Source organism: Nelumbo nucifera, chromosome 3 (genome assembly GCF_055504915.1).
Source record: "Nelumbo nucifera cultivar China Antique chromosome 3, China Antique-T2T, whole genome shotgun sequence".
Classification (NCBI taxonomy): Eukaryota; Viridiplantae; Streptophyta; class Magnoliopsida; order Proteales; family Nelumbonaceae; genus Nelumbo; species Nelumbo nucifera.
Window position 1 is genome coordinate 26,997,215 of NC_142651.1, and position 20,844 is coordinate 27,018,058.

Here is a 20,844-nt window from a genome sequence, read left to right on the forward strand (position 1 = left end):
GTTTAGAAACTGTCCATGAATTATAACTGAATACACTATTATTATCATTATAATCATATAAAATTGCTTGGTACACACTTACTAATAATAATAAATATAAGATTGATTTTGCACTTTGCATATTTATATTTGTACTCCTTCCAAACTGATACTTTTTTTTGCAATCAATGTCCCTTATTAGGGAGGTGTTTTGGTAAGAGGATCAAAAGTCAGAACGACTTTTGACTTTTGAGATATTTTGGGGAATTAATGATTTATTGATTTCTCCCAAAAAAACGTGGAAATCCATTCAAAATCGTCCTAAATCTAGTTTCTTTACTGATTCTTGGGAAATCAATCGTACCACATGCTCGATTGAGATATACGCTGATTAAAGTAGTTTACCATTTCTTTTGAAAAATAATTTGAAATGTGGATGACCCAATAGTTGAGACTTTAAGCCCAATTTCAATAGTTTAGACTTAGATAAGCATTTGTCAAGTTCTTTATCCACCCCTATCCCCCTATATGTAACCGGAGAATGACCCCTTACTAAGTACAGGGCCACTTATCTGAACTCTTTTATTTTATTTGACATATTTAACTTGACACCCACTATTTATATTATAGATTTAGGTTAGGTTTTTTATTTGATTTTTTGATAGACAGATTTCGTTTGAAATTAATTCATTACTTATATATGCTATACATTATAGATCATTTATTAATTCTACAATAATTTTATTATTTAATTAACTATTTTTAATTTAATTGCTTTTCATAGTTTAACTAATTGTTTCTTTTAATAATTTAATCACTTATTTATTAATGATAAATATTTTATGAACTGATATTTACCACTAATATTTATTAATTCTAACCATTTTGCTATTTAATCAGTTGCTAATTATTTATCATTTTGAAATTTGCTAACGCATTTATTACTTTATATTCATAACTAATAGATAGAAATAACTGTTACTCATATTCGTTAGTTAATTTTTTTTTGGGTAGCATTATTTGTTAATTGATTTAATTAAATTAATATTGTTGGCCCATAATTAATTAAGCTGTTACTTAACTTATTAATTTAGCAAAATTAGTTTAGTTTTGTTAATTAATTAAGTTGAGATGCAGGCCATATAGTGGTGTGTTAATTAATGTTCTATAATACCCATGTAGAACGACTGCAAAGTTACCAGGTGAAAGACTTGATTATTCTCCCGGTGAGGTCAGAGCCTCCCTTGAGCTTGGATAAAGAGGAAGACAGGCTCATTTGGACTTTCACCAAGGAGGGTAGATTTATCAAGTGGCTTGTAATTTAAACAAAGTGACTGATTCACTATAACCACCCAAGCTTCTTTCATGTGCCTGAAGTCATATGAAAGAAAATTTGGAAATTAAATGTCCCTCTAAGGGGGCATTCTTTTTTTGGATTTTGAGAGGGGGGAAAATTGGTCAATGAGATTTTGATTTTCATTGATCAAGAAATTCATGTTCTTTTTTTACATTTATGTGGGGAATAGGGAAAGTTTATTTTCCTGAGTACCACTTATCCTATGTGGGGACTAGGTGGGTAAATAACTTTCCCATCTAGGGTAAAGTTGTCAACACTTGAATGAAAAAAAAATACTCATTTTAATAATTGAATTTTGTGGTTAAAATGGTCATTGCCTTATTTATATGAAAAATAAAAGAACATTGGTAAGCACACTTATCTTGATAAATCTTTTCCGAGAAACAATTACTTAGATAAGTGTATTTACCCGAATAAATAACTTAATGAAAAACAAATGAAACCTAAAGATAAAAAAATTTACTTGGCGGGTTTATTGGTAAGCAATAGGGGTTGGAATGGCTCTAAAGCACTGTCATATAAACGTGGAAGGCGCTTACCCATGCGGCCAGGAAAAAGATCTGCGTCACTTCCTCCTCATTTGTCCTTTTGCGAAAGTCCTGTCACCGCTAGGATTTTGATCTAAATCAGTGGATGCAACACACATTAATGTTTGGATATTATCATTAGAGCTGTATATCCGGCCATACCGGGCTTGGATTTTGAGACCTACGGGCCGGCACAACATGGTTGAGTTATAGGAAAAGCAATTTTAAGCACAACATGAATAAAAAAGAAAATAGAGAATCCCCCTGTGACTTTCTTTTACAAAGATTTGGTAAGAAACAGAAGATATATATTGCATAATCTGCCCTACAAAAATTACCCCAAATACTAATTTTTCCGGGAAGGGTAGAGCTAAGATTTTTTTGTTGAGGGGGGACAAAAACTAATAAACATGGATAGGGGGCCAAAAAGCTAATAAACATAGATAAGGCGTCCAAAATATAAGATGTATTTAAATGAGTGCTATGGGGATTTTCAAGGCAGTGGGGGAAATGACTCCCCTCTGCCACCCCCGTCTCCGCCCCTATTTTCTAGAATGCTTTTCCCTCCATTCTTCATGAGCTATATTCATATATTCATGTCTAACTTAAGAGTTAAAATTTTGTTTCTGCCTAGAAGTTTTCAGGGGTAATTCAATAAATGTTTGTCTCAACAAATTTTTTCATGGGCAAGTGGAATTTAAGAAATTTAAGCATTGTACATGTTTCTTTGAAAAGTGAAAAGAGGTTTTTGAATCAAGTTGAGGAACAACCCGGACCCAACCCTTAAGGTACATACCTCGAGCTTAAGCCTGGCCCTTTCTTTCAACTTTCTATTTCTCCCTTGTTTTCTATAAAACCAGGCAAAACCTAAGTGAAAATATTCCATATTAACATGTTGTTCCATGGTAGGAAAAAAAAAAAATTTCCTGGAACATGTATTTATTAGCCATGCTATGAGAAGTCAATTGAAAGCTTAAGCTTGTATCAAAAAAAAAAAAATCAATTGAAAGCCAAAAGTTATGCTTATGCAAAAATTTTTAGAAATTAACTCCCATCAAATACTTTTTATCAAAACTAAAACGCATGAAAATAAACTCCACACATTGTGTAATGAAGAGGAATAGGCATTGATCCATATTTTTCTTCAAATGTACATTTATTCAACCTATCTAGAGTCTTAACATGCGCTGGTGCAGTGGTTTGTGCCAAAAATAATTATTCAATGGTTTTCCAGTACAAGCTTAAAGCTGATAATTAAGTATTTAAGAGTAATGGGCTAAGCCTTTTGGTTAACAAGGCTCATGCAGCTTATAAATTTAACAAGAATTGGAAATTTACAAAATAGTGCCACTCTGTATAATAATTTGAACTTTCTTTCTTTCTTTTTTCTTTACAAAAGAAGAAAAGACACTACTTCATTGAGAAAATGAGAAAGTAATATGCACAGCAGTAGTGGAGTTGTAGTATATAGGGAAAAATTCCCGATTAGTATTGTGTACTTTGGACCTAGTGCCACTTTGGTCCCAAAACTTTAAAACGTGAAAATTCAGTACCTTAACTTTCAAAACATGTCAAGTCAGTACCTATCATTAACTAGCCTGTTAATCAGCGTTAAGTGCATTTGAAAAGCTACAAAATGCCCTTCGAGTACTATCTAATTCTCTTTATCAACCATCCAAACATTGATAAAAAGACATGATTGTATTGTCTACTAATATGTACAATATGCATAGAGGCAAAGGTGGAGATGAGCGATCAAGTATTTACAAGATCCACTAAGGTAGAGCTGTCAGAAAAAACCAAAAGATGATTAAATTCATGTGCAACTGCAGCTTGAAGCCCTACTAGAAGCACTCGAATTTCGGTATCATACCAACCAAAACATTGAACTCAAATCCAAATTCATACAAACTTTATATCACTTACAGCCCTTGGGCGGAAGCTGATGAATTTTTTTATAGGCCTTCGGGATACAAAATTTCCACTGCCAAAAAGTGCAAATGAGAGAGTATAAATTTGCTTAAGATGGAGCTGTAAATCAGGGCAGTAAACAGATCAGATCCATCTACAGCCACGTCCTATCGATTACAGAACCTTTGGATCTGAATCCGATCTAAAATCTGAAAATCTGACATGTCAGATTGAGTTCAGGTTTAACTCACACCTAACTCGTTGTGTTTAGGAGTGGACACGAATCGAACTTTTCACAAGCCACTTGAGCTCGGCCCAAATCGAGCCTCGAGTTGAATTCGAGCTTCTTGTTATGTTCATTTAATAATCAAGCCAAGCCCGAGAATTTTGAAATTCAGCTCGTTAGGCTCGTGAGCCTTCAAGCTTATATATATATATACTATGCCTTTTTTAATAAATTTTATTGACGAGACTACATTATAATTATGGTCCCTTTCTTTAGGGTATTGCAATTTGCAAGAGAGGGAAATGAAAAACCCTTATTCGACCCACCCACAGTACCCACTCAAATCAGTCTCCTCTTAAACTCTCACCACGGTCTCACCTCTCAGCTCTCACTCTTGCAGTCGCAGCCTCTCACAAAGCTCAAACTCACACTCACAGATTCAAGTCAGTCATGGTGCTTCATTCAGTTGAAGTTAAAGGTGATACAGACGACGACAACACTCACTGGTCACTGCAGACATCAGAGGAGAGACATAGACGACGAACAGAACTTGTTCAAATCATTGAAAAGGGACAGATCTAGGTTTGCTATTTCTTCTGTCTTCTTCTCATTCTGTTATTGATTTGGGTTTAGGGTTTTATCAGTTTTTACAGTTGAGAATTGAAACTTGAAAGACCGTTTTGGGTGTAGTATCCTTCCTTTTCTTTTTCTGAGAATTGGAATTTGTCCTTCTTTAACAGATGGAGTATATTCAGCATCATCCGATCCTAGTTTATTTTTTTTATAGGTTCATCCGGTCCTTGTTTTTGGCGATCATTATCTTCCATGCTATACTATCTAATTGACTGATTGTTCATGTTATTTTCATTCTACTTTTTTTTCCGAACATGTTCCATATATGGTTTAGCTCTTCTAAAAGCCAAAAGGAAATCATAAAGCATTGTCGAGCTCGAGCTGAATTGAGCTCAAACATATGATTTTTTCATTCGAGCCAATTTGAGCTTACATCTCCGATTCAAATCGAGCTCAAGCTTGATATTTTTCTACCGAGCTGAACTCAAAAACTCAAATGTTCGTCTCAGCTGGGTTCGAATCCACCCCTAATTGTGTTTAAGACGACAAAAAAATCTTAAAAAACTAATTACTTTAATTTAGACATGTATAAACGATGTATGTAAATATAAAATATTAAAATTATCAGTTATTGGCACTGGAAACAGAGCCTAAGGATGTAATCGACCGAACCAACCAACCTTGAAAAACAAATACAAACTCAACTCATCTCCCTACTAAGATAATGAGCCAACTGGATACGAAAATGACATTCAATATGCTTCTTAAAATATGAAAACAGCCGTTATTCCATACCTAAATATAATGGCTTTATGTTACGAAGTAACCGAAAAAAAAATCGACACCCTCATCATGATACTTATCCACAACACAGAAAAAAGCAATCCTTTTTGCAAGATAAATCAAAATTGGAAGAACTATTGAATATAACTGAATGACTGGTAACAGTGAGCAAGCTTGTGGACATTCTAAGGCAAGACAGAACATCCAAATGGAGAGTCCATCAAGATCAAGTCCCTCCAGCTTTTCGGCGTCCAACAAGAGCAACGAAACCAGCCTTGATTGGAGCCACCGATCGCCCAGAACCACACTGCAAAACGAGGAAGAGATTAAGAAACAGAGTGTTCTACGCTACAATACAGAGATATTCCCTGCCATTTCTTTAGAAGGGCTACACATTCAGGAAATTGGTCCCGTTTTCAATTGGGCCCACCCAGGATATAATCATAATTGAATGTCAGACCAGTTTCAAAGATGACACAATTTTTTCGGGTTGTTGGTAAACATACAGGTTACAGAAGGCAAACCGATGCATGAAATATTTTTCCCTGCTTGAGGCCTCAGAAGGTTGCATATTCTTCTTATCATGGATTAGAGAATCAACCAATGTAGGCAAATATATTTATATTTGAGGATCGTCATTGGCCTCCAATGAAATAAATAAACAGAACGTTAACTGAGGTAATGTCAACCTATATATAATACACGCACGCACACATGAGTCTTAACAATACACCTACGGGAGAGAGTATAAATTTTCAGTTACAATGGGACTTCACCAAGACTCAGCACTTGGTCCTAATTTATTTACAGTTATGAGTGAATTGAGTAACAAATTCAAGAAGTCCCATGGTGCTTGTTTACTAACGACGGTATTAATTGATGAAATTAAAAAAGTAATAAATGCATAATTAGATTTATGGAAAGGTAACTTAAAAACAAGTTATAAAATAATTAGGACTAAAACAGAATGCATGCAATGTAAGTTTAATTGATGGAATTTACACTTAGTCCTTATTTATTTGCACAACTGCACTAATTATAGATGAATTGACTAAGCATGTTCAACAGGTCTCATGGCGCCTGATGTTTGCTGATGGCATAGTATTAATAGATGAAACTAGTGAACGATTAAATGCAAAATTAGGTTTATTAGCAATTGCATTAGAAACAAGACCTTTTAAAATAAAGTAGAACTAAAACAGAATATATGCAATGGAACTTTAATAACAAGAGTGCAAACCAGGGTATACTTAGGATTGGAGACCAAGAGATAACTCAATGTGACCTCTTTTGGGTACCTTGGTCAAATAATTCACAAAGGAGAGGTTGAAGACAATATCGCCCATAGATTTAAGCAGGATGGGAAAAATGGAAGGGTGCATCCAGAATAGGGATGCCAGTGGGTTGGTTCAACCAATTAACTGGGTTCTGGGTTGGGCTCAACATTGAAATATTTGTAAATATAAGCTTGGTTGGATGAGGTTGCTCTGGATTGGGTCAGGTTGAGACAAACCCATACTGAACCCAACCTGTTGACATCCCTATTTCAGAGTCTTTTTTAAACCTTAATGCAGAGTCTTATGTAAATTGTGAACACCATTTCAGCTATAAGGGAAATTGTATAAAATAGTTGTAAGGCCAACCATGTTGCATGGAGCAAAGTAGGGGTGATCATGGAGCAGGCCTGCGGCAGGCATTGGGGTATATGCCTTTAAATATACTTTTTAATATGTATAATGTTTTATATTATATGTATAAAATATGTGATAATGTGTGTATATATATACATAATATTATGTCATTTTAAAATATTTATACATATAATATATTATAAAATATAACATATTATATGTGTATATAGACATATATGTAATATATAAATATTGCAGGCTGGGCCAGGCCTGGTAATTTGCAGGTTGGGCCATGTTGGGCTACAAGTGATCACCTCTAGAGCAGAGTGTTGGGCAGTTAAGAAACAGCATGTCCAAAAAATGAGTGGCAGAAATGCAAATGCTTAGATGGATGAGTGGTGAAACTAGAAGGGTTAGAAATGAAGTTGTATGAAGGAACCTAGGAGTAGCTCCAATAGGAGATAAAATGATAGAAAATAGATTGAGATGGTTTGGTCACATATGCATAGAAGACCTTTTACAGCACCTGTTACAAAAGGTGATCTGTTACAATTTGAAGGGGCTAGAAGAGTTAGGCACAAAGTAAAAAGGATTTGGGTGGAAGCAAGGTTCAAAATATCGTTACATATCGGCCCGTATCGGGGCTTTCCTGATACGCTCCTACAGGGGGTGTATCGGGCCAGGCCACAGTTCAGAGGGTAGCCGGGACTTAAACTGACCCCTCTGAATCGGTTTTGAAAAAAAAAATTAAATAAAACATAAAAAAAGCACCGGTACAGGCCGGCATATCGGCCTGCATCGATATTTAGAACCTTGGGTGGAAGTAACAAGAAATTATTTCAGCACCCATAATTTAATGATGGATATGGCACTAAACATAACAGAATGGAAAAAACAGGATTCATGTAAATGACCCCATAGAGTTGGGACATGGCTTAGATTATGATGATCAGATGGTGATGATGCAAATATAAATTTAATAATAATAGGAGTGGCTATTAGGGTACACCTGGGACAATAATCCATAACAAGGGAGAGATTGAGGAGAATGTTGCCCATAAATTCAAAGCAGGATTGGCAAAATGGAGGGGTGCATCCAAAGTCTTATGTGATTGGAGAATACCACTTCAGCTACAAGGAAAATTTTATAAAATGGTTTTAAGGCATTGTTGTATGGATCAGTGTTGGGCAGTCAAGAAACATGTCTCAAAAATGAAATGTTAATGATGAGATGGATGAGGGGGGAACTAGAAAGGACATGATAAAAAATGGACTTAAGGAACATAGGAGTAGCCCCAGTGGGTGATAAGACAAGGAAAAACAGACATAAGATGGTTTGGTCATGTGCAGAGAAGACCATCTATAGCACCAATTAGAAGTACTTGGTTACAAGTTGGAGGGGAAAACCAAAAAGGACATGGATTGAAGAAGTAAGAAATGATTTAAGGGCTCATAGTTTAACAATGGATATGGCACAACAGAACATGATTCATGTAGTTGATCCCATATAGTTGGGGCAAAGCTTAGACAATGATGATATAAAAAAACTACTAAGCCATGTCCATATCTAGGGATGGTATCCATGTACGGTTGCATGTCATAGACAAAATGGTTGCATGCCATTACCACTGTGCCAGACTTTTTCAAAATGCTATGCAAAACCCATATACTTTTTTTTTTTCGATCAGCCCATATACTTTTTCCTATCACATCTCCTTTTCTTTCTTGTTTCTCAGCCAGAATGGAATACAAACAGAATCTTTATCTAAACCATCTAATCTATCATGATGATTTCTAAAGGCATAGAAATGAAACACAAAATACAAGATAATGAAGTTTTCATCTGGTTATGATCCAATTAAGCTAATTCTTGAAGTGAATCCACAGATGACTCCATGGATCAAAAATCAACCTGATAGGATAATCACAATCACTGGTCTATGGACGTCTTTTGGAGTTATTTCTCCATTTTTTCCCTTGTGAATAGGTAAATGAAGGTGAGAGGATACATGCATATGTAAATCCATCAAATTATATACCTAAAGACAGGAATCCATCAAATTATGCATATGTAGATCAGCAGTTTCTCTTGATTTGTCAGTGAAACTTCCTATGCAAGTCCTTGAGATGTACAGCTCTGAATGTGGGAGTAAGTGGAACAAGTAGAAGAACATGCTAGTGGTAAAACATTAGCCCTGCTGACCCCTCTAAAAGCAAATCAAGTAAAGGAAAAAGCTGTTACCTGTTCACAACGAAGAAAGAACAGCCGATTCTCCTTTGTAAGAATAGTGTCAGGACTTTTGCAACCATTGCAAATGACATATTCATCTGGAGAAGCATAAAAAATGACAATTGGAAATATTAATTATTCTCCGTAAAACAGTAAAAACTGAATCATGCTTACATTAGGAATAGTTGGTTTCATCATATGGAAAAATGACAAGGAAACAAAAGCACACTAGATGTAAAAACTAAGAAGTGACTCATAGAGGAATTGCCTAAAAACATTGATGGGGCATCCATGCATTCACTCAAATAAAGAATGGAAATATCTCATCTAGAAGACGACCAATAAAGGGAATTTTTTTTTTGGTACAGAATCAGTAAAATGATTAACAAACAAATTAAGAATCTTACTGATGTATCTTCGCAGAATCCCCTCAAAGTTCTTAGGAGCAAATCTCCCCTTGACAACTAGTCTTTGCTGTCCATCAAGAGATCCACTTGTTCCCATTTCAGCAAGTAAGAAATTCATAACATGCTCCGGTTGCCTATGCATCCTGGAAATTGTAGTGGTTTTAAGAACTTAGCTCTTAAAGATACTAGAACTAGTTGATATATTATTCACTATATCATAACAGGTTTCATATTTTTGTATATCTCAGGAAAACAACTAAGGGGAGATTTGATAATAGCTGAAGATGCTTAACTGAAATGCTTATTGGTTTGTCTTTTAGTGAATACATTTTTAAGGAGGTTGTGCGCTCCTTAATGGCTGAAACCAAAGTTGGGTAGATCACCATTCTCTTGAAAAATTTATTATTTAATTAGTTTAGCAACTAAAAGGCGAAGCATTAAGTTTTTCAGTTCAGCAACTACAGCCACTATCAAACAGCCCCTAAATCTGCAGCTAAATTTTCCAAGAAATAAATATATCCATCATGTCCTACACAAAGAAGCAAACATGATTTTTGGGCAGTAACCCATAGATAAAGGGACATTTTGAATAACTAATATCCATGCTTTAAGACAACTGATCACCAGCAAGTAATAGACTTACAGGCATGAATAGGTGATCAATTCAAATATCCAGGTAATATAACTCAGTAACCCTTCTCAAAAAAGAATACATGATTACCCCAAGTAAAATACTGAACCTTCTTGGAACTTCAAACATTGTCTCATAGTATTGAAGAGAAAAATAAAATTTCTGTAAATGAGATTAAGAACCAAAACATCCAATTATTCTTGGAAGATATCCCTATATTTAAGATATAGTCATGACTCATGAAGGAAATTGGTGCCAAGGAAATGATGTTGTTAAATTAAGAGAATAATAGAAAAGTGACTTCAACAGGAACAACGGGCAAATTAACCACTAAGAGATAACACATTCCAGAGTCCATCAAACAATATAATGTTTCATTGGGCACTATGACCTTCACACCTAGGTTAAACATGCTCACTATTGTAGAATTGTGATAAACTGCCAACAGCAATTCTTAAGTAAATATGATATAACTAAATCATCTAGAGTTCACTTCTGGCATAGAGAAATGTCTGGCTATGATAGGCCCTTTAGGAAAACACAAGATGCAGCAAAACACTCATGGCTAACCAAGAAAAACATCAATGCTAGGCCCTTTAGAAAGGATAGAAGCTATGCTTGTATGGGATCACGATAGGCTACATACTGGATACACCTGCAATACCTTCCCTACATAGCGCCAGAAGATGCCCCTAGTCCAAAAGGCACAAACTCCCTAATGAGCAAAAACTAGTGTCGGGTAATAACATTTTATTACTAAATATTTTCTTTCTTCAACATAATGAAATTGTTTGGTGCTTTTAACACCTTGTAACTCATTCAGCTACCATACTTCCTATCTTGACTAGGCTGGAATGTGTTGACAGAAAAGTTTCCAACTGCAATAATTATTAATCAGAATAGTCATAATGAAAGAAAAAAAAAATAGAAACTTTTGCAAAACAATAAACACAAAACTAGACTTGCATATAAGATGTCTTTACTCTCAACAACCACCAATACAGCAAAGGTCTGAATCAAGAAAGTATAAAAGTGTACTGAACACAGGGTCATACGTCTTGCACAGATCCATAAAGTTCACAAAGACCGTCTTTTTTGTGCCTTCCCTGAGAACTTGTGGTGGCCTCATCACTGTCCTACGTCTATCTCCTGCAAGTTCTGGATTATTTTCTCGTAGAATATTGAAAACTCTCCCCAGAAGCTGCAACCAAAGAAAACACCAAACATCATTAATCCACCAATTACAAAAAAAAAAAAAAAAAGAACTGATCAGTGGAATTCAAGGCTGCAATTGCTAAGAGTGCAAAAGTTGAGCCGAAGAGAATTTGTACTCTGGTTAAGTTTTGCAAGCATTTGATAAGAATATATTTTTGTATTGAAAATGAAAGTAAATTTGTTTTTCCTGACATTTTTGCATTTAAAATGGAAGCAAAGCAACCTTCTGCTCTCAAAGTTGGTCAATGTAAAAAAGGTAGATTTTGGTCTTGAAATTTGTGTTTGTACCCATCACAACCAAATATGTTTGGTAAGAATACAAAATTTATCAATGCAAACCTAACCAAGTTTTCATTTTCATGAAGTGTACACCTTTGTATTTGAAATGAAAATATTTGCACATATTTGCTTTTGCTTACCAAATGCAACCTAAATGATACTTGTCAAAAAAATGCAGCCCAAATGACAAGGATGCACAAGTAACCTTAAAAAAACACAAACTCATTGGCAATTCAATACAAAATTTGCAACATGAGAGATATCTCAAAATTTCATCCATGCTTCCATGTAGTTTAAATATTTAACCTTGAAAAAAACCACATACAAAAATCCATTGCATACAGAATACAAAAACTTGAAACAATATGAGAGAGATTTTAAAATTTCATCCACATCTCCATTTAACTTACATATTTCAATTAACTAAAATATATTTTCTGAAAATAATGAAAAAATAAGTTTACTTCCAGTAGAGTTCCTGCAAAATAGAACCTCTCAAATCCTATGCAAAAATTAAAGCACACAGATATATAGGAAAAGGTCCCCTAATCAGGTCAAGAAGGAAGCTTCCCTAAATGGCTTCACTTATTTTTGTTATGTGGAGGGATCTAATGGTCAATCTAGACCATCCATGAGATGAGCCAAAATGTTCAATACAATGTCTATTTCATTTCTATACCCAATCTTGTAATGGAACTTTGTCCAAGAAATTACATCCATCTATGCTTATAATTTTTTAATATAAAATTTTCCCACAAAAGTAGCTCTAATTTGACCATGCCACAAGATCTTTTAGGCCAAAATATATTTCAATGAACCAAAAGAGAAGAGAGGTATATATTTGAGCTACAAACTAACTTGCCACATGGATCCTAGGTTGTTTAGGAAAGCACATTAAATGATAAGAGGATCTGAGCCCCTCACCCCAAAGGGTTCTTTTCTTGTAGTTCCTTTTTTAAGTAACTATGCAACACCTCCTCTCAACAGGCTTTCCCTTCCAAAGAAATCTGGTGCAGGCCAGTTCCCCCCTAAGGTAATGGCTTTTTGTTGGGAAGTGTGCCATGGGAAAGTTAACACCATGGATAACCTACAAAAGAGAAGACCCTTTCTTTGCATCTCTCCGAACTGGTGTACTCTTTGCAGATCTCATGGTGAGGACTGTTATCATTTATTTCTATCCTGTGATGTCACTGCAGAGCTTTGGGTTTGGCTTTTCTCCTTATTTGGGTGCAGGTGGGAGATGCCATCAGAAATAAGCATGCTGTCCAACTCATCTACCTTCTCGTGGCCCCATAAAAGAGGAAGAACCATGTAGAGGTGTGTAAGAACCACTTTGATCTGGACAGTTTGGGAGAAAGGAATACTAGAATATTCCACGAGAAGAAAAGGAGCAGCCAGGCCTTGAAGTATTGCATCATGAATAAAGCAATACATTGGTTAAAGTCTATGGAACTGTTTCATTTTTTTTTTTTTTTGATCAATAATGGAACTGCTTCATCCTTTCTCCTTTAATGATTTATGGAGGAACTGGACAGCAGTAGCAAGCTGCTCATCCTTAAAGAACAAGGTTTCTACAAACTGGGCCCCCCTCCACAAGGTTTTTTGAAACTGAATTTTGATGGGACCAGCCAGGGCAACCCAGGGCCCTCTGGATTAGGAGGAGTTCTGAGAAATGAGGATGGAGAGGTTATCCTTCTCTACTCTGGCCCATTGGGAGTTGGGAATTCTGTTAGAGCAGAACTATTAGCTGCCATACAAGGAGTTCTTCTTGCAAAAGAATTGGGCGTGGAGCGGTTTCCGATTGAAGGGGATTATTCTAAGATAGTAGTGGGGTGGCTAAATAATTCAGAGGAGGTCGCTTGGATCTACAAGAATAAGCTCAAGAAATATAAATGGATGACAAGAAACATGATTGTTACAGTACAGTGGGTGGGGAGATCAGTGAATGCCCTTGCAAATACTTTGGCAAAACAAGGGACAAATAGGGAAACACTGTTTTGTAGTAGCACTCATGTACTCATTGCTATAGTTCTTATGGTTTATGCTTTTTTTTTTGGGTTCCCTGTCTTGGAGAGGCGGCATCTTGCACCTTCCCAAGGGTCTGTAATTTCCTCTTGATTTTATTGAAATGCTATATATTATTTATAAAAAAAAGCACATTAAATGACCCAAGTAGCAGACCAGCCCACAAATATGTTAGAACTTTCAGTACTTAATTGCAAGACTTTGAGGATGCTCTATGGTCTTACCGAAATGAATTAAACAAATTTAAAAGATAGATGCTTCAATGGGTAAAAAAAAATTCTAAGATGGATGAGTGGAAACATTTCCAGAAAATGAATGTTGCAGAAATGCAAATGCTAAGATGGATGAGTGAAAAAACTAGAAAGGATAAGATTAGAAATGAAGTTATCTATAGGAACCTAGGAGTAGTTTGAATAGGTGATGTAGAGATAGCTGATAAGCTGTTAGTGTTTGTGGGGTTCCTCTCTCCCTTCCTCTTCTATTCGTGACCCTTCTTTCTCTTTCTTTTCTACCTTTTTAAATCAGAAAACAACTATTTGCTGGTTTAAATTATTCAAGTTGGTATCAGAGCCAAAACTACAGCAGTTTAGGGCTCTCATGTGAGCCTAATCCAGTTGGCAGCATGAGAAGTATTGAATCTGAAGTATTGCATCTTCGCCTGATTCTTGAAGGATCACTGGAGATTCGAATTGTGCCCAAGGGGTTACACGACCTTTGGAGAGTGCCCGGTGACCAGGAAGAGTCAGAGAAGTCAGTTAGTCAAAGATTAGGGCTTAATCTGAAGGTTAAAGGTGACAATCAAATTCTTTCTGAGAAAGAACTCATCTTTATTGAGATCGACCTTAAAGGGAACAGTTTTTAACCTTCTAGAAGTAGTGGTCAATAGAATTCTGTTTCCTTTGCCATTTCTTTAGGGTTTCTTGACAGAGATCGACCTTGAAAGGAGTTTTTTTTTTTGACAGTTCTGGTTTAAGTCAATTATTGCTGTTAGTTTTCTGACAGAGATCGACCTTAATTCAGCAGTTTTCTGATATATCTGCTAGTTTCTCTGAGTTTTTTGTGAAATCCCATGGTCAACTATTGCTCCCATTTTTCTGTGACTGGTTCTTGAGTAGCTACAGTAATCTGTTTTTTTTGGCTCCTGGGTGTTCTTGTCGACTGAGGAGTGTTTCTTGGGAGTTACCAATAATCTGAAATTGATTTCTGGTAGTGACTGTTAACATCCTCTTTAAAATGGAGAAAGTTGGAAGTGAATTCAAGACTCCAGGGGAAAGTTTTTTAGGGGCAGGAAGTATGACTGGAAGTTCTTTTCAAATTACAACTGTTAGGTTTGATGGAACAAATTACTTGGAGTGGGCACAATCAGCCATGATGCAATTGGGGGTAGAGGTAAATTAGGCTATGCAACGGGGGATATAAAGAAACCAGCAGAAGACACATCACTTGCCAAATGGGTTCAAGAGCACAATCAGCCATTCAATGCAGCCCCACATTAGCCAAAATTATTTATGGGCCAAAACGGCTAAGGAAATCTTGGATAATATGAAAGAGACCTACTCCCAACCTCTTAATGTTGCTAGGGCTTATGAACTGAAGTGTGAAGTGAAAAATCTCAAGCAGGGGGAGAAGCCAATCTCCGTTTACTTTGCTACTTTGGAATCTTTGTGGCATGAAATTGACCATTTGGAAACCATTGAATGGGAGAGTCAGAGAGATGCGACTACCTATAGCAAGCTGGTTGAAACAAACAGAGTTTTTGAATTCCTAGCAGGTCTGAATTCAGAATTTGACATAGTAAGACATCAACTTCTTACCAAGGATAGTGTGACCTTGTCTCAGGCTTATTCACTAGTGCACAGTGAAGAGATTAGAAGAAATGTGATGTTACAAGTTCAACCCATGGAATCAGCCCTAGCAGCAACAAAACAGAAATTTGGGAAAGATCAAGAAAAGGAAATAAAGAAGGAAGATAAAAGGGAGATGTTTTGTGATCATTGTAAGAAGCCCAAGCATACTAGGGATACTTGTTGGAAGTTGTATCCCCATCTTGTTCCAACTAGATTCAGAAATAAGAAAGGAAGTGCTAATATGGCAGCCAACACTGACAATGCATCATCTTCCAATACAAGAATCACATCTCTAGATGCCTTAGCTGCTATCCGGGCCGCCTTGACACAATTGGAGAATGAAGCTGGTATTTCCGGGTCATCATCTCAGCCTTCAACTGTTACTCCTGCCATTCCTACTTCAGCTTTTGCTTCCTCAGGTACAAGAGCTACAACATATCACACTTCGGCCCCAGGTAATACTAGACCCTTCTGGGTAATAGATTCAGGTGCTTCTGACCATATGACTAGTTTATCCACCTACTGTTTATCCTCAAGCAAAGACAAAGTGTCTATTGTTGATGGCTCTCTTGTTCCTATTTCTGGTAAGGGAGACATCAGGTTGTTGGATGCCATCTCCTTGTCTTCAGTTTTGTATGTCCCTAAGCTTAGTGCTAACTTGCTTTCAATTAGTAGTATTACTAAGAATCAAAACTTTTCAATGACTTTTTTTTCCCGATCGTTGTGTCTTTCAGGATCTGGAAACAAGGAAGGTGATTGGGATTGGCCATGAGACGAATGGAGTCTACATGCTTGAGCATCCACAGGGGAAGGAAAGTGAAGTTGGGAGATTGTTTGTTTCTCAGTCTTTGGGTCAGATTATGCTTTGGATAACAGATTAGGTCATTTGTCCTTTGGGTCTTTGAAGAGTCTGTTTCCAAGTTTGTTTGAGTCTGTCCAAGTGTCTAGTTTGAAGTGTGAAAGCTGCAAACTTGCAAAACATTGTTGGTCAACTTATTCTTTGAGCAATAAAAGAAGCAATATTCAAATTGAAATTGTGCATATTGATGTTTGGGGGCCATATCATACTCCTGCCATGGGGGGGGGGGGTACAGATACTTCTTGTTATTTGTTGATGATTATACTCGTTTACTCGTTTCTCGTGGATATACCTCATGCACTCTCGAGATGAGGTTCCTTCACTGACCCAAGCTTTCCATCAGATGGTATTGACCCAATTTGAAATTAAGATCAAAATTCTCAGATCTGATAATGCCAAAGAGTATTTTGCAAAACCCCTGGCATCATATCTTCTAGACCATGGAGTTATTCATCAGAGCACTTGTCCCCGTACACCTCAACGAAATGGGGTTGCTGAGAGAAAAACAGACATTTTGGAAATAGCCAGAAGCATTATGCTCAACTCTAATGTTCCCATACGCTTCTGGGGGGATGGCAATCCGTACTGCTGTTTACCTTATTAACCGAATTACTTCACGGGTTTTGGACATGAAAACACCATTCAACCTTCTGTATCCAAACAAGGACTTGTTCACTATTCCCCTTAAAACCTTTGGGTGTACTTGCTTTGTTCAAATCCTGGGACCTCATCGCTCCAAATTTGATCCCAAAGCTGCTAAATGTATTTTCCTTGGGTATGCACAAAATCAAAAGGGGTATTACTGTTATGATCCTGTTTCAGGAAGGCGTTATGTGTCCATGGATGTCACCTTTTTTGAGGATATGCCCTACTATCATAGGGCCTTTCCTCAGGGGGAGAGTCGTGAGGAAGGGATTTCAGCCCCAGATGTTCCATTACCAATCCCAGTTGTTGAGGGGGAGTGCCGTGAAGAGGGTTGTCAAAAGTACAGAGAGTTGAGAGTGTATCACAGACAGTGGTTTAGGCAGGTTGGTTCTCGTTCACAACAATCTAGGCCGATCCCAACACCTCATACAGCTTCAGATCCAGGCATTACACCCATTTTTGAGCCCACTATTGCAGATACTTCACCTAACACTGTTGAGCCTCAGTCCCTTCCTTCAAATGACCTTGATCTCCCAATTGCAATTCGTAAAGGGAAGTGTCGTTGTACTTCATCCACTGCTCATTGTATCTCCCAGTTTCTCTCTTATGGTCGTCTCTCAAAATCCTACAGATCATTTTTGGCATCTATTGCTACCATTCATATACCCAAAACTGTGCAAGAGGCTCTTCTGATACCTGAATGGAAGGAAGCAATGCAAATAAAGATGGATGCACTTATTAAGAACAACACTTGGGAACTAGTTGACCAGTCTGAGAGGAAGAAACCTGTTGGATGCAGATGGGTGTTTATAGTAAAATATAATGTTGATGGCTCTGTAGAGAGATACAAGGCCAGATTGGTTGCAAAGGGCTTCACACAAACTTATGGCATAGACTATATGGAGACTTTTGCACCAGTTGCAAAGATGAACACAATTAGAGTCCTACTATCTATGGCTGCGAACTTCTCTTGGCCACTTTTTCAAATGGACGTCAAGAATGCTTTTCTAAACGGAGATTTGCAGGAGGAGGTGTACATGGAGTTATCCCCCGGTTTTTACAATACAAAAGCAGGAAAGAAAGTTTGTCGACTAAAGAAGGCTTTGTATGGGCTGAAACAATCTCCGAGAGCTTGGTTTGACATGTTTAGATTGGCATTAGAAAAGTTCGGCTACATGCAGGCTCAATCAGATCACACTCTCTTCTTTAAGAAGACAAACTTTCCTTTGACCTTACTTGCTGTCTATGTGGATGATATTGTGGTGACTGGAAGTGATATTAATGAGATAGATGCTCTTAAGCAGAATCTTCACAAAGAATTTGAAGTAAAAAAACTTGGCAGAACTGCGCTATTTCCTAGGAATTAAGGTGACTCGATCTAAAAATGGCATCTTCATCTCTCAAAGAAAGTATGTCCTTGACTTATTGGAAGAAACTGGAAAGTTAGGAGTAAAGCCTGCTAACACACCCATTAAGTTGAACCATAAAATAAGTGCAGAAGGTGGAGAACCTCGAGGACAGGGCTATGTATCAAAGGTTAGTTGGGAAACTTCTTTATCTCTGCCTAATACAACCAGACATTTCATATGCTGTCAGTACATGCATTCTCCTAGAACCACTCACCTTCTTTTAGTGGAAAGGATACTTGCTTACTTGAAGAGATGCCCAGGAAGAGGCATATTTTTCAAGAACAATGGACACATAAGCAAGGATACTTGCTTATTGGGTTGGATATATATTGATGAGAGAAGATCTACCTTGGGGTATTGTGCATTTGTAGGGGGAAACCTTGTTTCTTGGAGAAGCAAGAAACAAAATGTTGTTACTCGCTCCAGTGCTGAAGCTGAATACATGTCCATGGCCAATGGTGTTGCAGAAGTATTATGGCTGAAATCTTTGCTAGATGAACTTGGAATTGACTATGAGAAACCTTTGATGTTGTATTGTGATAATCAAGCAGCAATTAACATTGCCCATAACCCAATACAGCATGACAGGACTAAGCATATCAAGGTGGACAGGCATTTTATCCGAGAGTGTATTGCATCTCAAGAAGTGTCTTCTCTATGTTACCATATGCAGCTAGCTGATCTCTTTACTAAAGCAATCACAAAATTCAGGTTGGAGACAGATTTACGCAAGTTGGGTATGACAAATATCTACTCCCAACTTGAGGGGGAGTGTAGAGATAGCTGATAAGTTGTTAGTGTTTGTGGGGTTCCAACCCCACATTTTATACCTGCTGTTTATTTTATTTTTTATTTAGAATAACTAGGTCGGCTGGACCTTGTTTGTTTGTCTTTCTTTCATTTGTTTTAAGTAAGGGTATTATGGTAATTAGTCATTGTAATAAATCACAACATAAATACATCTTAGTGGGCGGCTAGAAACAACAATTCAGCTGAACCCTTTCTTTCCTACTTCTTCTCTTCCTCTCTCCCTTCCTCTTCTATTCGTGACCCTTCTTTCTCTTTCTTTTCTACCTTTTTAAATCAGAAAACAACTATTTGCTGGTTTAATTTTTTCAAGTGGTGATAAATGAGGGAGAGTAGACTAAGATGGTTTAGGCACGTGCATAGAATACCACCAACTGTGACAGTAAGAAGAAGTGATTCGTTACACATTGAAGGGGCTAGAAAAGCTCAGGGTAGACCAAAATAAAGGACATGGGTTGAAATAGTAAAAAATGATTTAAGGACTAATAATTTAATAGTGGATATGACTTTAAATAGAACGAATTGGTGAAACAGGATTCATATAGTCGACCCATATAGTTGGGATAAGATAAGCCTACAGGCTCTACACATTACAGGCAAAACTAAAAATGCCCTAATTAACAACAGCCATGTTACAAGTTTCTACCAGCACATAATGATCCAGAAAATTTTAAAATGAACATTACCCATCAAAAAATAAATAAATAAATGAACGCCATCAACGTTTCAACGTAATTGAAAAAAGTTCTAGATACATACAAAATGAAAGACCAACCTCTTCATATTCATAATCTCGGTCAGTTCCTTCCCAGGGATACTGCCTTAGCACAATCCCCTGTCCTTCTTCATCCTCTGCTCCATGACCTGAATAGTTACAAAATATCTCTTTTTTTAATAGCATGTTATCCATGATACAATGAGAAAGATCAACATTTTTAAGGTGTAGACTAGAAATTCTGTTTTTCAATGAGATAAGTCCAATGTTATTGAACTAGCAACTCAACTTATGAATCAGTTTATCCATTCAAGACCCCATCGGATTAATGGTCAGACGGTAGAGGTCATACAAAATTTGCAGCACGACCATACTGGTAGTCAATTTCAAATTTTTCTAAGCTTCTCTTTCCATTCAAATTTAATTTTGAGATGTTAATAAAGATTCCCAAAAAGTAATCCCAAAATTTCATATTGATCCTCCAAAAGCTTCAACAACTAAATTCAACTCCAGAGCTTCAAGGGAAACTAAAGTCTTAAATTCTATCACATCTTTCCTTCAGCCCCCCTTAGCTTCAAATTCAAACTTCAACCCCATAAGCTTTAAGAACAATCAAAGATATACGCAGTTCAGACTTCAGAGGTAACTGAAACCCCAAAAATGGAGTCTCTATCTCCTTCAGTTACTTGAACTTAATACGTGACACCCCCCCACCCCCCTTTCAGTTAAAAAAAAAAAGATAGTTAGATTCTCATTGTTATTATTTACAACTTTCTCAGTAATGGATC

At 36.7% G+C, this 20,844-nt stretch overlaps 1 protein-coding gene and 1 non-coding gene across 4 annotated transcripts in view; both read right to left on the reverse strand.

Annotated features, from left to right (window-relative positions):
* Positions 1-5,158: 5,158 nt before the first annotated feature.
* LOC104600182 (eukaryotic translation initiation factor 2 subunit beta) overlaps positions 5,159-20,844 on the reverse strand; it is a 33,626-nt gene continuing 17,940 nt past the window's right edge. For all 3 annotated transcript variants that reach the window (XM_010263033.3, XM_010263111.3, XM_010263188.3), the window contains 5 exons: positions 20,117-20,205; positions 11,311-11,456; positions 9,625-9,767; positions 9,230-9,315; positions 5,159-5,663 (listed from right to left, as the gene is read on the reverse strand). In XM_010263033.3, coding sequence (XP_010261335.1) covers positions 5,583-5,663; positions 9,230-9,315; positions 9,625-9,767; positions 11,311-11,456; positions 20,117-20,205 — 545 coding nt within the window. In that variant the 3' untranslated portion in view covers positions 5,159-5,582. The remainder of the gene's footprint in view (positions 5,664-9,229; positions 9,316-9,624; positions 9,768-11,310; positions 11,457-20,116; positions 20,206-20,844) is intronic.
* On the reverse strand, positions 5,907-6,003 carry LOC148801062 (small nucleolar RNA SNORD34). Its single transcript, XR_016084845.1, has one exon. It is a non-coding gene; the product is annotated as a small nucleolar RNA SNORD34 (small nucleolar RNA).